The sequence below is a fragment of the Diabrotica undecimpunctata genome, chromosome 10, assembly GCF_040954645.1.
Source record: "Diabrotica undecimpunctata isolate CICGRU chromosome 10, icDiaUnde3, whole genome shotgun sequence".
NCBI classification, from domain to species: domain Eukaryota; kingdom Metazoa; phylum Arthropoda; class Insecta; order Coleoptera; family Chrysomelidae; genus Diabrotica; species Diabrotica undecimpunctata.
The window spans coordinates 76,910,505-76,928,382 of record NC_092812.1 but is presented as its reverse complement, the minus strand read 5'-3'; the positions used below and the strand labels follow the sequence as shown (position 1 = coordinate 76,928,382).

General features: G+C 32.5%; 1 protein-coding gene across 3 annotated transcripts in view; it reads left to right on the top strand.

Annotated features, from left to right (window-relative positions):
- The window catches only part of LOC140452512 (uncharacterized), a 75,495-nt gene that overhangs the window by 15,786 nt on the left and 41,831 nt on the right, over positions 1 to 17,878 (top strand). For 2 of the 3 annotated variants that reach the window (XM_072546822.1, XM_072546821.1), the window contains exon 3: positions 10,902 to 11,058. In XM_072546822.1, coding sequence (XP_072402923.1) covers positions 10,902 to 11,058 — 157 coding nt within the window. Of the gene's footprint in view, positions 1 to 10,901; positions 11,106 to 17,878 lie in introns of those variants that run through there. The other variant, XM_072546823.1, reaches the window with a different exon arrangement.

Genomic DNA, 17,878 nt, shown 5'->3' with positions numbered 1-17,878 from the left:
TATAGCTCCTTACTTACTCCTCCTTATTTAGTATATGAACGACTCAAGCCTAGGATCCGATAATATCCTTGTTAGACCAGAGAACCAATGATTTTCCAGTGAAATTTGTTGATACAGGTATCTAACAACTGCTTTCGATAAATTTGGTTATAAGAATATGTAATAAACAAAATATGCAAAAGATTAAACATCATTTTTTACTTATAAACAAAATATAAACAATGTAAGATCGCTATTTCATTTTAAATAGTAAAAGTAAATAAGACCGGTAAGTTATATGGAAAAGTGACAGAATTTTACTGAAAAGCATAGAAAATTCTTTAAAATGAGGGTTTCTAAAGTTATTTTTGTTAATTTGTTGCTTAGTTATTGCAAAATAGCTTCAAAAGTTGATTTTTTGAAAATTCTTAGTAACTTTCCTAAAAATGCACAAAAAACTATGATTTTGCTTGAGAATAAAGGTAATATTACAAATATTCAACTTTAAAAATTTCAAGAAGTTTCACTGAATAGTTATTGCAAAATTGAAATTGTTTATGCAAAAAGCTTTAATCTACAACGTTATTATGCGTAAACTATTAGGTCTACATGACTTCTGAAAGCACCAGATTGAAGAAAAAGCTTATTTTATCAAATTAAATCATTTAGTGATTAAAAGTTTTATGTTAAATATTGTAAAATAGAATTGCAAAAGTACTGTTACTTTAAGCGTATAAACAATTACAATAACTCAGTCGCAATAAAATGTAGTAAGTTATTTTTTTGTATTCGTTATGTTGGCATTTTTACACGAATTCCAAAAAAAACATAATATCCTACGACCCTTAAAACATGAGTTAGCCTTTTTTTTTTTTCAAAAATTCATCGGGACTTTGTTTATAAACAATAACCGACTCAAAAAGAATCATTTGAAAGATTAAAAGTTGAAGTTTAGACAAAAAAAAATTAAAAACAATCCCTTTAAAAAATACACCGTCCAAGATGCGCCACAGGTAAAGGGTTTAAAGCGATGCGATTTTACAATTTCAAAAACTGAATTCATAAATTCAAATTTATAAAAGTCGCAGTATATCCGATTCTAATCAACGAAAATTTTTTTTTTTTTAATTGGGAGTACTTCGTGGCATAGATTATAAAAATGTATTTAGTTAATTTGTGAATTGTTTATTTAACCAAGAAATTTGTTGAAAAGGATATGAAATAATAAGCAACTTAAACAATTATGTATTATAGTTGTAAATAATATATTGTAATAATAAATTTTATAAAAATTAATTTTGTATTTGAAAATCAAATCTATACTTTTTAATTTTTCTTGAATGATGCTTATTATTTTTACAATTACTTTTTCTCAAAAAAATTATAATTATATTTTACATAAATTAATTGTTACTAACTTTATATAATTATAAATAAAAATTATGGAAGTAATCTGTATATATAATTAACCTATAATAATTTACATACTTAATTTTACAATTTTTATTTATAATTATATAGTTTATAATTATATAAAGTTTATAACAATTAGTTTATTTAAAATATATTTGTAATGTTTTTCATTCAAGAAAAGTAATTGTAAAAATAATATGCACAATTCAAGAAAAATTAATTGCATCTATAGATTTGATTTTCATCAGTGCTTGAAAGGGTCCACGTTTCACATCCATATGGAACCACTGGTCTAATTACTGTTTTGTAGATTCTAAGCTTATACTCCCGATTCAGTAATTTACTTTTCATTAGGTCTTTGTATGCATAAAAGCACCTATTACCGCTAACAATGTGACCGTTTATCATAATCTTTTTCGTTTAATGTATGTACAAACTGCGGTTTGTATGGATGATATAAGCGTATTTTTCAATTAGTATCGATTGTATTTTAGGTTTTAGAACATGCAGAACTTATAAAGAATAACTTTTTTCGTAAAACTAAAAATAAAAAAAGGTCTTATTTGGTGCCCCTGAATCCTCGTCGGTTTCTTTCTTTCCTCATGGTCAAGTTGGTTCTGAAAAAGAGCCTTTTTGCTGGGATGGACGTAGGTGGAACTGGTAGGATATCCCTGGCCAAACGAGCCATGGTAGGAAATTTATTCTGGTTGTCTTTCCACCGAGATAAGATGGCCACGTTTCTGTCTTCTCGTTCTTCTTCTAGATATCGATCCAGTTCGTCTTCAAGGCGCACTCTTTTCTTGTAAGATGACAAAATTTTGAGATCGTCCTCGCCACTAGAGGACCCAAAAGAAAATCCAACTTCCTTGTTGCTTCCAGGTTGAGGCTATTTTTTTCATGTTTTTGTTCTCTGAGTTTTATCTCTATTTATTGTTTCAAGGAACTGTCCCATTCCGATAATATTTGATAATCTTATTTCTTGCTGATATAAAAGATTTATTCAAATTGAATTCGTCGTCATTGTTTTGGTCAGTATTAATTTCTAATATTTGTTTGTCGAGGTAGTTGAGTGATAAATGTATGTACATGACCACACTGGGAAGCGTAACATACTTTTCCTCTCTTAGGAAATGTGTAGCTTTTTTGCAGTTTTTAAGAAACCTATTGGTTTTAGTAAATCCCATTCTTTATCTTGGATTCTGAATCGTATTAATTTTGAATTACTGACACAAAAGAAAGAAAGTTATTTTTATTTATCACGTTGACGGTTACATTAAAATGTATCATCATCTGGTGGTGTCGTTGTAATGTCGGTTATCGGATTATTAGGAGTACCTAAACCAAAACAATTTTTTGCATACCAGGCGTGCCTCGCAATAAATCAAAAAGATTTTTTTGTAACAATTTAAAATTTTCTGTTATTCTAAATGTAATAATTATGTTTCATCAATATGAATTATTAAAACAGAAAACTTTTTAAATTCTATCAATATTTTTACGTTGCCGATATTTGTGTAACTTTAATCACCAAGTCATTCCGATAATAATAAAAGTGCAGTTTTTACGGGACATGCGGGACGTCCCGCGGGATAAAGTGCCAGTCCCCTCCCCTGTCCCGTCTCGCAGAAAAATCGCTGTCCCATCCCGCGTCCCGTCACGCAACAAAAATTGCTGTCCCTTCTCGAGGGACAAAATGCGGGACGTGCCGCGTGCATCCCCATGTAGGACACACTAAGCTCATACCTACTTTCGGGCAGTGAACGCCCCTTGTGCGACCTATGTGCTATAATCTAGGCGCCAAGAGGTGGTCGAGTATGCACTTTTATGTCCCCTTGGTATCTTGACGTTTTTTAATGTTTCTTTTTTGGTGCGTAGATTCGATTTTTCGAGGGTACCAGGCTGAAAATCCGTCAGATAATTTGTTATTAACGATTTAATAGTTTAAATAATTTTATATCCTAAACTATTAGAGATATTTAATTTTACCAAAATGAAAATTGTTCCTTTTGAAAAAGTAAACAAAGTGGCGTTTGGTTACCTTTGATATGAGTTTTAGAATCGGAGTTATAACAAATTTTCGTGAAAAACAATTCCAAATTGGTATTCGATAGGGCTTTTCCAAGTATAACTCACCTTTTTTACTTGCGATTAACTTTCAAAATGCATTCATTTTTAAAGTAATAATTTCAGTTTTAAAATAAACTTTGCAAAATTACATTATCTCTATTAAAAAAAGTTACAATAATTAAACATTAAAAATTTCTAGATACGATATGCATACGTAAAATCCAAGCAGATTCAGAGATGCGTATTACTTTATCATTACAAATCAAAAAGTTATAGAAGTTTATAGGAAAAATTTTCGTTAACAAGTTGTGAATTAATTTGTTTATAAAAGTTTTAAACAAAATTGAGCCTTAAACGTTGGCAAGTTGGTTAATAGAAGTTATAAACCATTCAAAACGATCATTTTAAGTTTTGGTAAATGTTTATTGCCCAGATGTTGAAAATTGATTTACGCGCGCCCGAATTCGCTGCGAGCTGACCGTGCACCTCAGAGCGCGTTATTAAAAGTTCCATATCTTGGTCAAGAATTAAGAGAAACATTTACCAAAGCTTAAAATGTTCGTTTTGAGTTGTTCTATAACTTCCATTAGTCAGATTTTCAAAGTTTGTAGCTTAATTTTGTTTAAATTTTTTATTAACAAATTAATTCGCAACTTTTTAACGATATTTTGTTTGTAATGTAATGTTTAATTGTTATAACTTTTTCTTTAATAAACATAAAGTAATTTTGCAAAGTTCTTGTAAAAGCTGAAATAATTACCCTTAAAATAAGGGGATTTTGAAAGTTAATCGTACGTGTGAAAGCTGAGCTATACTTGGAAAAGCCTCATTGAATGCCTATTTTGCAATTGTTTTTCACAAAATTTGTTACAAATCCGGTTCTTACAATCGGATCAAAGTTTACCAATTTGTTCATTTTTTTTTTTCAAAAGGAACAATTTCATTTTGGTAAAATTAAATAGCTCTTATAGTTTAGGAGTTACAATCATTTAAACAATTCAATTATTATTAACAAATGAAGGGGTCAGAAGCAAAACCACCCAAGTACCAAAATATATATTTTGAGACATAAAGCATCAAAGTTTTTGCACCGTTAAATATTCTGGACTTTCAAATTTAAAAATTTTAAAGTACTAAACAATTCAAAGTATGAAATTTTAAAGATACTTCTGGAGAGGAGAACATTTTATTTTTTTTGCATCTTTTGGCAAAAAATGCCTTTATAACACATGAAAGGAACTTCACAAAAACTTAATTTTGATTTATTTTTTAATTTTTCTTAAAAAACACAAATTTTACTCTTATGTTAAATAACACTAAAGTTACTCGTAATCTGACAAAAATCTACGTAATCGTCTTGTTCGTCGTTTGCGTCTTCTTTGGAAGACTCAACAGCAGTACTTGCTTTTTTTTCCTTGTATTTTTTGCGGCTGTGACTCATGCGGCAAATCATAATAAAAGTGATGGTTAATGGGGGTATGATTTCTAGTAGCTGATGTAAAAATTTTCATTTATGATATTTAACTTTTAATTTTGCTTGGTCTCCAAGAGGCTCCAAGGTAACATTATTCACTAGCCGTTCAACATTCTTATTACATTTTTCATATTCAAAAAATCTCAACTCTTCCAAAGTATTTTTAGACGAAAATTAGTATGTTTGATTTGATATTCGATTAACAAGATCAATGATACAAAAATTGTACGTCCGCATAGCGACTATGCCTTAAATAGTTGGCTTCGTTTGTAGTTTGTAGTAGTATTGGTAGTGTCTTCTGAAGATCGAAGCATACAGCTATTATTGTGCTTTTTCCATTTTTACTTTTTTTTCCACATCTTTATTACTACTTGTAGCTTTTTTTGCTTGCCGTTGATGAAGTTCTAGTTCTGTCCCGTACTTCTTTTTTTCGTCTCCAGGTGATGATGAAATTAAGTTTACCAATCGATCGCATTTATTACATGTGTCTGAATGAGGATGGTGAAATTTTAAATTGAATTCAGTATCAAAATATGTCGTTAATATGATTCCTTAACTGGGGGTTTGTCGTTATCAGTTCAACTATTATCTTTCTAGAGATAAAACATTTTACGAATGGTTAAATCGGACGAAAGGTATTTCGTATTTGGATTTTTATTGTAAGAGTAATGATTCCTATAATGCGGAAATAATCTGATGTGTTCTATCACTCTTTTTCTTGCATTATCTGATACTTTGTCAGTGGGGATTTTTTTCTTCTTTTATAAGATTCCACAAAATTGTCTTTGTCAACTTTTTTACACAAAACCTTAAAGCGACTATCGCTAATATCAAAAGTTTTTAGGGAAAAACTCTCTTCTTACACGGCGATCAAGAAGTTTAATTTCTGTACTGTAGTTATTTTTGCTTTTAGCTAGATTTTTTAGGTTATGTGGGAAGCTAAGTTCCCCTAAGTTGGTAAACTGTACAACTTGGGAAAAGTCGTTGTCTTTCATCCTCGTTAAATATTCCACATTGTTACCTACACCTATCCTATGCATATACTCCTGGACACATTTCTTTATCTTAATTGTTCCTCTGCTTTCATATTTTTGGCCAGCAAGTCTCTTATTTGTGATTTTTATTCCTCTTCCATTCCTGTAAATTTGTCGGGGCCGAAAAAATTGATGAAAAAATTGATTGTTAAAATAGTTTAAAAAAATTTGAACAACTTTTCGCCTGAGCGACCTCTTGAACCTCATTTTGGGGTATCTCAAGAAAGCGATTATGCAAAAAAGGCTCATGGAAATATTTTTTTTTCGAACGAACCCAAGCTTTCCTCCTTTCTATTATATTAAATTATATAAAGATATATCGTTTAGAATTTTAATTAAGTTTGTGGTAATTAAATGTTCACCTAATACTGTTAACACATTGTTATTTTATCTGTTCACTTATATTTGCAGTTAGATGTTTCAGTTTCAGATGATTCAGTTTCTGTTAGGTGTTGACTTGATAATTTTTACACACTAGAATGTCATGTTCCTTAGTCATTAGATACTAATGAGTAATATTGGTATGACTTAATCGAAGTCAAGAGATTTTTACCGGGTGAGCTCTTTTTAGGTGTACGGTTTCACTATCTCGATGTAATTTCTTTTAATTTAGATTCTGATAAGTCCCACTTGTTTTGCCACGCACTAATAACTTTTTCTTTGACTAGCTGTTTTATATGATTGTAGATAGCTTTGGACACTATTATAGCATGATCATTTTTGGTAGCTTCTCTTGCTTGGAGGTCCGCTTTTTTCATTACCTTGTCTTCCCATGTGAGATGGAACCTACATAATTTTGACTTCGGAACCAGATTGTTGTAAGTCAGCAAGTTCTTTCTTGACGAGTAAGGCTAAGGGGTTCTTAGTGTATAGTTGACCGATTGTTGTTAATGAGTTTAGAGAATCTCTGATAATGACGGAAGAAGAATGGTGTGTACTGTTGATATGAAAGAAGGCTTGTAATGTTGCATATAATTCTGCTGTGTATATAGAAGTAGCTGATATTAATTTAAATTGGGAAGAGGAATGTGGTGTGACAAATGCTGGTGTTACGCCGTTTGCAGATTTGGAGGCATCTCTATAAATGCAAAAACTTTTCCCGTAAGTCTCAATCTCTCCTTACAGTGGGTTGATGACTCAGATTTGTGATATTGGAGTAGGATCGTATTGATTTCGAGAATCATGATTAACCAGGGAGGGGGACTTTTTACATTTGAAGGAAAGAAGTTAGGAACTTTTAGTTGCAGATTTTCTAAATTTCTTAGGACCCTTTCGTAGAATGTTGAATCGAACCCACTTTTGTTATACGTTTTTAGGTAACGTTCCGTGAATGCATTTCAAAACACTGGGAGGAATTTGTTACTGGCGACTGAGGATGCATACGAGATATACTTTCTTCGTGGGGTAAGAGGTCGTTTTCCTGTAAGGTATTGCAGATTATTAACTGGTGTGGTTCTAAATGCACCGGTGGCAATGCGAAGTGCTGCTTTCTCCATAATTTTAAATTGCTGGGAATATTAAAAAATAACGCTGGAACCCATCGACTTTAATATACAGTGTGTCAATTTTAAAACTTACAATGGGTTATATCCCACGAACAAAAGCTGATGTCGAAAAATTCTTGAAACTGTTTCTAGGATAGTAAGGGGGAATTAAAATGACATGAAAGAGAACTCATCCCCATCAACCCCCTAGACCCCACCCACCACAACCAAAAAAGTTTAAATTGCAAACCGCTACTTGTGATACATCATTAAAAAGACTATAAACTTTCTCGCAATTCCCCAAGTGACGGAGGTTGAGTTTTACAAACAACTGACTTGAGGTAACCCCATAGAAAAAAGTCAGGCGGCGGTAAGTCTGGTGACCTCGGTGGTCACTCAATAGGACCTCTCCTTCCAATCCATTTGTTCGGATAACTAGTATCCAACCAGTGCCTAACTGGAGCTGATTAGTGAGAAGGTGCTCCATCAATAACATTGTTTCTGGGAGGCAAATATGACGCGTTCTTCATTCGTTCAGGTATACTGTAAACCATTGTGATAAATACAGCTGAATGACAATACCGATCGTATAAATGATGAAAACTAATGACATTTAAAATTCTCAAATAAACCAAAAATTATTGAATCTGACAGAACCCAAAAAACAGATGTTTTCAAGTTGTTTTGCAAAAACGGCAAAATAAGTTTTTATTTAACAAAAAAAATTCCGACGGGCACTTATCATTAAAAATAATAGTCCGGAAGATAGCATTACAAATACAAAAGTCTTAGTAAGTCGGCTGATATTAACACCCTGTATAATTATTAAATATTAATTATACAGGGTCATCAACAGCATCAACAAAAACTTCATTAAATTTTCCATTCAAGCCAAAGTTTCACAATTATTGCTTCACCCTGTATAATTATTATGTATACCATTGGATAGTATTTTTTATATTCTTTTTAATGAGGCATCACAAGTGGGGGTTTGCAATTTAAACTTTTTTGGTTGTGGTGGGTGGGGCCTAGGGGGGTGAGTTCTCTTTCATGTCATTTTAGTTTCCCCTTACTATCTTAGAAACGGTTTCAAGCCTTTTTCGATCAGCTTTTGTTCGTGAAATATAGCCCATTGTAAGTTGTAAAATTGACACACTGTATAAATATGCCCTTTTCAAACATAAATTTAAATATACAGGGTGACTCACGCAAGCCTAGCATAGTCCAAAAACTTTATTTTTAATGGAATACGCTGTATATTTTTATATTTTTAAAGGCTCCCTGATAACCCATGAACTATATCATGTAGGGTCTATTATGAATATTACAGGGTGAAGTTTTGAAATTATAAATACAATAGTCCCATAATCTATTTTTATCTAACGAGTGACCAATATGTAATAAGTGATCAACATTTAATAATGTGGTTTCGTCGGTTTCCCATTTTTTATTTGATAATGTTTTCATTACATTTAATCCATTTTGTCAAGACTTTTTTATTTTTGAAATATATTGTTTCCATGTTAGTTTTTGGTCGAATTCCATTCCGAGAAAATTAATTTTGTCTGAGAATATGAGCGGCTCGCCATACAGTTTTAAACGTGTTCTTTGGGACCGGTGCCTTCTTGAGAAAAGCATGCATCTTGTTTTTAGTGGGAAGAATTGCACGCCTACTGACGTGGACCATATCTTTATTGGATTTTTGTGTTTTTGAATAACTCTTATATTCTTGCCCTTTGCAAATATATTCAGATCGTCGGCATATAATGTTCCCTTAACTAGTGGGGAGTAGTGGTCAAGTATATCTTTGATAGCCACCAGAAAAACAGTTGGGCTTATAACTGACCCCTGAGGTGTTCCGTTTTCCTGAATTTTTTTTGTTGAAATGGAATTATCGGCACGGACAAAGAAAGCTCTTGACTGAAGAAAGTTTTCCATGAATCTTAGCATATTACCTCTGATTCCCCATTAGTGTAATTTTGATATAATATTGAACCTCTGAAATATTGAGAGAGAACTACTCGATGTGATCAAGGTACAAAAAATTGGATACCTCGGCCATATTCTGAGAGGAAAAAAATACGCAATCTCTCAACTAATCATCCAGGGAAAGATTGAAGGCAAGAGAGGAGTAGGTCGCAAACAAATGTCGTGGCTACGGAACATAAAGAACTGGACAGGCATAAATAACACTGGCGATCTTTTGCATGCCGCAAAAGACAGACATCTGGCCTTAAGATAATTCGCCAACGCGCTATAGGTGCACGGCACTATAAGAAGAAGAAGATTGAACCTCTAAACCGTGTCGTATGCCTTGGTGATATCGAAGAATACTGCAATGTGAAAAACCGTTTATCTCAGACTCTAAATCTGTTAAGTTGTCTACGCATTATCTATTTTAACGGATTTTTGTAAATGTCGATTCTACTTCTTACGGAAGGACTTCTGGTACATATTCTTGGTTACTGATTGCTTCTTCAAGTGTTTCAGGGGCTTTGTGTAGTTCGCTGTAGAATTTAGTCACGAGTTGTATTATTTTATTTCTGTCTGCAATTCTGGCGTTTTCGCTTGTTAGAGCAACGATTTTCTTCTTCCCAATGATTAATGCTTTTCTTGTTTTCTTATAGTTGTTCCTGTTTTCGATTGCATTTTCTACCAGTCTTCCATTGTATTTTCTTATGTCATCCTTAATACTTTTCCTTATTGTCTTGCAAAGTTCTGTGTATTGTATTCTCTGCATGTTGCTACTTACTTTTATTTCTCTTTTTTGTTTTGGCAATATTTTGGTTTTATCAGACAGTTTGGTATGTTAATTTTGTTGTTTAGGGCCTCCGAATTCTTTGGCACTATCAAGGATGATTTCCATTTAGAGCTGTCGATTCAGTCATGTAATCTTCCATCAATTGTCCTTTGGTAGTGATCTGGGTTTTCTTTTAAATTGTTAATATTTACATCAATTACTCTTGGTTTTGTGATTAATTTTATTCTTTCTAGTTTCAGGTCTAGAACAATTTTTGCTCTGATTAGTTTATGGTCGCTGCGTGTTTGAAATTTATTTATTATACTGACATCTTTTATTGTAACAATCTTGTTGGTTAGAATGAAGTCAATTTCGTTCTTAGTGATTCCATTTGGTGCTACTTAAGTCCATTTTCTGTTCGATTTTTTCTTAAAGAATGAATTGAGTCTTTCTCCCCTTTTATTTCTCTCGCCGACTCCATAATTTCCCACGACATGTTCCTTGTCGTTTCTCTTTCCCACTTTGACATTAAAGTCACCAATTAAATACTTGAAGTGACTTTTATTGTTATTTAATGCAGAACACTTAAAAAAATGATTTTTCAAAGTATACAATTTACAAAACTATGCTACAAAACTATTTGACAATAAAATAAACAGCTTTTTATCAACTAATATTTAAAGCTTTTCTAATGTGTAATATATTTTTAGGTTACAAGGGAAAGCTGTCCCAACAAAATATTTTAGATAAGGCCTTCTCTATTGATGAAAATGATCTGGCTACGCCTTTAGAACCCATTCAAGTTGATTCTTTTCCAGTATTTACTTGCAACGGACCGATAAATGACGAAATTACGTCAGACAGCATGTAAGACAAAAATATAATTGAAGAATTTGCCTTTGCTTTTTTTATTTGTAAGTTTTGCGTCTCATTTGTTTTTCTTTTCGTGCTTATTATTAAGTTGATTAGATATTTACTTTAGTAACTGTCTGTAACCAAGGGTTCAAGGCAAAAAAGGGGAAGTCTATTGGAGATCAATATAAATTCTCTTATGTATTTTACAGGATAAGTATAACTATATATTGCATTAGAATAATATATATGTCCTGAAGAAGTATACAGTGTGGCAATTTGAAAATTTCACTTCATTAATTCGTTTATTCCTGGAAATAATACGAAAAATCGGGAAGACAGTAAATTTTGTTTTTATGGGGAAGACTTTCAGCGAATATTTTTAGACCTCAATATTTATTCCCCTAGCAACGATAAATGTTACCCTTTAAGTTTTAAATGAAAAGCGATCAAATTGCAGATCATTTTGAACTTAGCAGTTGCCAAAAAATCATGTTCGATTGTCACGAAAGTAATTAGAACTTTTCTGCTCTGAGATAAGTGGATATAAAGTTATTATATAAATAACAATTATTTTATTGAGGCTTCTTTAATTTGAAACCGTTTGACGATTAATTGGCACCGTTCCAACGCTTGAATAACATGAAAAAATATAGTCTATACGCTATACGTCTGATTTTACTTTTATAACAATACCTTAATTAGCAAAAAATTAATCAATAAAAAAACAGACATGTACATACTTACATCTTAATAATTGTTGAAAATGTTGTCCATTTTGCTCTAAACAATAACAAAGTCTTTTTCCGATCTCATATCTAACATTTTGGAAAACTTCAGATGGAATTAAACGGTGTGCTGATGTAATTCGTCTTTTAAGTTTGTGGATATCGTCGGGTTGTTTTATAAACAGATTTAAGATAATCCATTTTTTTTTTTTCGAAAGCCGTCTGTTATGAACCGGTTGCTCTGGACATCTTCCATTCATTCATGATACCCATTCTAGAATTCTGGTACCCTGAACTAGTTTTACAGGTCTAATGAATGGGTACCATATGTTTTTAGAGTCACTTGATAGTCTCAAAAAAGTGTTTCAAGGCAGTCATTCAAGATGTGTTTGATTGTTTCAGATTCTCTGCTACAGAGTCTCTAGCTTAAGTGTCCATGACACAGACCCCTGCAGGTGTCCCTTGACTGGCGCATGTCCAGTAAGAAAACTTTTAATTAGTTAAACAGTTACTCTAAGCTAATTCCTGAGTTTTTTTTTCCATTTTAGGTTTTTTCGGTCGCAGACGTTGTTTTTTGGCATATCTACGGCTGGCTTTGGACCGAAATATTTTGTAGCTGATTATCAGCTATAACTTGTCGCCTCCCCTTATAACTATGTGTAAAGGAGGGAGTTCCAGGCAAGCAAGTCTTTGCCTTTACTTAGTTTGAGGGACGGTACTATTTTGCTGCACCTTTGCCGCCACAAAACTGATGCATATATAATTGTTGGTTTTACCACCATGTTATGAATTCACCGCTCTCTTGGTTATACGTTCTATCTGCTGATTCCACTTAAGCCTCAATTCTAATATTACCCCAAGGTACTTACCATATTTAGATCTATATATTCCAGGTTTAGAGGAACAATCCCTCTAAATTCCTCCTTCTGGTAAATTTTAGGATTTTGGACTTCTGAGGACTCATGTTAAGCCCTACATTTGAAGTCCATTCTGCAAGTCAGAGCCTGTTGCATTCTATCTAGTACCATAAAACTTTTTATATGGAAGCTCATTTCCCTTCTGTAGAAGTATTAGGTAAATCCTGCCAGGACCCAGTGATTTATACAGCTTAAATGAGTTTATTGTCCATTTGATTTTGTTCTGATCTACAACTTCTTTTGCCACATGCCAGTTTTCCCTAGAACCATAAGTTATGGTCTCCAGCCCAATGTGCTGCCATGTATCTACGGGTATCAGTTTTTTTATACTTAGTAAATTACTCCCTCTTTACCATTCTTTCTGTATTCATCTTACTTCTTTTGGAGTGATGGTATAGTAAAGTGCTCCCTCTTCACCATTCTTTCTGTATTCATCTTACTTCTTTTGGAGTGAGGGTATACTTATCTGACGGTCCTTGGAGAGAACTGTATGGAGCCTTGAGATTTTCGCAGTCTGTTGTATCTTATCTCAATGCCTTCTCCACGATTCTAGTTTTACCCTTCTCAGTTCTTTAATATATTCAGTCAGACCTTTGCAATAATGATCCCCCACACACCTGATTTTTTGTCGAAATTAAATTTTCGTCTGACTTTCCTCTGATTATCAAGGTTGTTATTCCACCAGGACACCAGGGCACTTTCCCACTATCTCCGGACAATTGTCTTCGAACAACGATATGACACTCTGTTGTAATTGTTTGGCAACCATGTCTAGATCCAGTGTATGTCTTATCTTCCCTGTAACCTTGCCTAAACAACATTCCAGGTCTGCTTGACGTACTTTCTAGTTTGTTACATTAGGATCGCGACATCTTTCCTTGATGGACGTGTTAGATGTTATTTCAAAACAGATGTGTCTTTGGTCTGAACAAGATGCCTCATCTGACACATACCATTTTTTAACAGTTCTAGCCACATGGGTCGTGGACCCTGTTATATCAATTACTTCCTTTCATTAGGTAGCTAGGCAAGTTAGTTTGTTTCCTATATTCAGTATGTCTAAATCATATTCCACAACAAACTGTTGTAATGACTCATCTCTTTCATTCTCGTTACATCCGATAATAAGTTGCAGTCTATTTATCTTGTAAAAGCAACATTTATTTCATTTAACTTATTATATCCTTCTTTCCTATTTAAAATTCTAAGGGTAACAACGTTAAAGAAATAAATATAAAACTTACTCACAATCAATTTATTGTACCTTAGACGACCAGTCTCGAACAAGTAACTTTACTGTTCATCTTCAGGTCTCCGGAAAGGTCACTTAAATGCTAAAATTATAAATTATAATTATTCTATCAGGTATATTATAAATTATGTATACCTAGTTTAAAAGAGTATATAAACTGTACTTACATGCAGATACAAGATATGTATAGGCTTTCTCACGTTTTTCATTCAGTGTGGGTTAAATGGGTAAATATAAGTGTTGTCAATAGCACAGAATAATAAACAATCAGAATGCCCACTTTTCTTGAAAAAATAAGTACGCGCATCTCGTTCGCGCAGACGCAATCAGCCATGTTTTAAACGGAACCAGTGCTGTTCAGTGACATTTTATCTGGTGTGCACAGAAAAATTAACCCGGTTTAATTTATTTACGGCAACTATAGACATAATATGCACTATTTTATTCGTACTTTTAGTTGAAGAATAGATTAAATTATTTCAAATGTACTAAATTATTAATCTCTCAAAATTTAAATTACAGTTCTGTCGTAGCTTATCACAAATTTCTCAATTCGAGTCTATGTTTCCGTTTACAATATGGCGATCGCGTGCTGACAAACTTCAAAGGCGGCATCTGAGAGTGGGCATTCTGATTGTTATTTATTCTGTGTTAATAGTGTCTTAATACTAATAGCCTAAGATCCCACTGCAGGATCACTACGTTCATAATGTATTTAATCAAACTCACATTTGTTCATCAAACTAAAAAATGTGAGTTTGATGAACTATGTTATGAACGTAGTGATCCTGCAGTGGGATCTTGTACTATAACTATTACTAACCACTACTACTCACTTCTGTCTGTGCTTATATTCTGTGTCAATGCAATTATAGGTTATGTTGTTTGTTCTTGTGGACTCAAATAAAAACACTCCGTTTAAGTTTTACATTTTAAATGAGTCCGGCCTTCATTAAACTCTTACAGCGAAGCGAAAACTATCTTCATCACTTGAATATGTAAAGCTGTGTTCAAATTAAATATATCAAGCTGGAATAAATTTTATGATTTGCAGTAGGATAAACTTTATTTAAAGTTAATTTTTTTATGTACTGTATAGTCTGACTTAGAAATGCTGGGAAGGGCGCGGAGAAAATTCTATGTTTAACACGGATTTTTATTTTTACTAAGATTTTTGCAGTGTATTGTCCTGAATTGGTCCTCGAATTTACAATAATTAGTGGAATAGCAGTAATATTTCATACAAGAACTCGTTCAACAAATTGTGAACCACATGAACCACTATCACACTTCATATTACCTGGTTTATGTTTTTCGTATAACTTTGTATCTTTTTAGAAAACAATTGTGATTTTTAAATATCCAAGAAAATATTATTGAAACTGTATTGTACCAACGTTACAACAAAGATAACTAATTACAAATTGAAAAAAATTGCAATAGTCTCTTTACACTTTATTTGCAAATATTCTCCAAAGCACATAATAATAAATCAATATCTAATTTATTACCATTTAGAATTATTCTGTTCATCGGAGAATGTTTACGAAAATGACACCTGTGAAACTTGACTGTAAAATTTTGAAATAACCGAGTAAATCTGAAAGGGACATTAAAATCAATTAAAAGACAACTGATTATTGCAAAAAATCTTGAAGTTGAGTAATTTATTCAGAAACAATATCAGCTTAAGTTCTCCTGAGACAATTTAGGAAGATTAAATGTGTTTCTTATCTCAAGAGCATAAACATTCACTTAAAGGCCTGTGTAGTTTAAAATTGAAATTTCTTCTAAACTTGTTTTGGACTCTCTCAAGATTGTGGAAATATGTACCCGATATGAAGGTGACCAAACCACTGAGCAGTATTCAAGAAGAGATCTAATTAAGGACATATAAATTAATCTAATAGCAGTGGCATATACCGCTCTGATGAGACCTAAAGAGCGAAATACGTATAAGCGGCTTGCCGCTGCCCTATATCGAAACAAAAATCTAATACCGTCATTATGTTTTAATCTAATAGACTTAGCAATATTAAGCTATATTAAGATAGCTTCATTATTAGAAATTCTAATAATAAAGCTTAGCATTTTGAATGTATGGTTATTTACATATTCATAATGAGAGCAAAAATTGAGTCTAGAATCTAATTGAACACCTATATCTCTTACCTGGTTTATCAGCTAAGTTGTATATAGAGAAGAAAAGATTCCTAGTGATTAGGAAATAGGTTTGATATTACCTCATGTATAATAAAGGACATGCCTAACAATGTGAACATTATAGAGGAATTACAGTTTTTCAACAATTTTAAAAATATATGAGAAAATACTTGAAAAAAGAATGTGAGCTGCAGCTGATCATCAGTTAATGGAACCATAAAGTGGTTTTTGAAAAGGACGGAATGTGCAACATATAATTGTAAAACAAATTATTGAAAATATGTGATCAAAAACTTTGGAATAAATTCAAGTAGAAACAAAAGCAAAACATCAATACAAATAACCATAGCTTTCACACCTTAAGATAAAATTAATCATTTGTATTGATATTCTCATCTGATGATTACGATGATCACGATTCTGTTTCATGAATAATAAATTCTTCAACATCGTCCTGAATATTATCTGCTATCCTCATGTTATTTTCTATTTCTTTCATATGTGTTATAACAGCTCTTCAGGCCTGTAGGTCCGTGGCTTCTATTTTCTTCACTATTTTTTCCACTCATCTCTGTTTTTCGTCTTTTCCTCCCAGTCTCGTATTCTTAGTTTTCGTATATTGGTTTTAACCTCTTCTAACCACTTCCTTTTTGGTCTTCCTCGTCTGCGTTTCCACCTGCTCCTCCTGTTAATACTTTTTTTGCACGTCTGTTTGTATACATCCTGTAAACATGTCCCATCCAACATGATCTTTGTGCTTTTACTTTTTGTATTATGCTTGGTTAGTTGTAGAGCTCCATTACTTCCTTATTTGTTCTTCTTCTTCATATGCTGTCATTGTCCTTAGTCCCTCCATATATCTTGCGTAATATCTTTCTTTCCCATCGTTCAAATTTTTGTGTATGTTTCTTACTTAACACTGAAGATTTCCTGATTTTCTTATTCCTGGATTTAGTACTTCTACAGCTTTACTTCCTTTAGTAATTCTTTTTTCTATTTCAGCATCTTTTTCGGCTCTATTTGTAATGGTTACTCCAAGGTATTCGAATTGATCCACTTTTTCAAAATAATATTCTCTACTTCCGCTACTTATTCTTAGGTTATCTTCGGGCTATATTTCTTTGATCTCATTTCAAAGTACTGTATTGTTTTATTTTAGTTTATACATAGTTCGAACTTTTTCAGTATTGTTTCCAATTTTTTGAATATTCTTGAGTTCTGATTTTGATCTCATAATCAATGCAATATTGTCCGCAAAAGCGATTACTTGTGGTCTCTTGTAGTATATTATACCATCTGTCTCTAGATCACTTTGTCGTCGGATAGCTTCTAGGATAAGGTTAAATAAAGTTGCGGACAGTGGATCGCCTTGTCTTAATCCCTTCATTAAAATAACAGACTCTGATAAACTTTCTTCCAAGATCCCTTTATTTAATGTTTATTTTGAGGTCATTTTCACTAACTTAATAAGTTTGTTACGTATTTTTAACAGATCTATCGCTTCGTATAGTTTTTCCCTATCGATTGAGTCGTTTTCCTGCTTAAAGTCTATAAACAGAATGTGCAAACCTAGATTTTGTTCGTAGCTGTTCTGCAATATTTGTTTCATCCCAAAAATGTGATCAATTGTAGATCTGCCTCTTCTAAACCCTCTCTCATATTCCCCTATTATTTCAGATTCATATTTTGTTAGTCGGTTTCTTATTAAAAAAGATAATATCTTATATACTACATCTAATAAAGCAATTCCTCTATAATTTTGACATAAGCTTTTG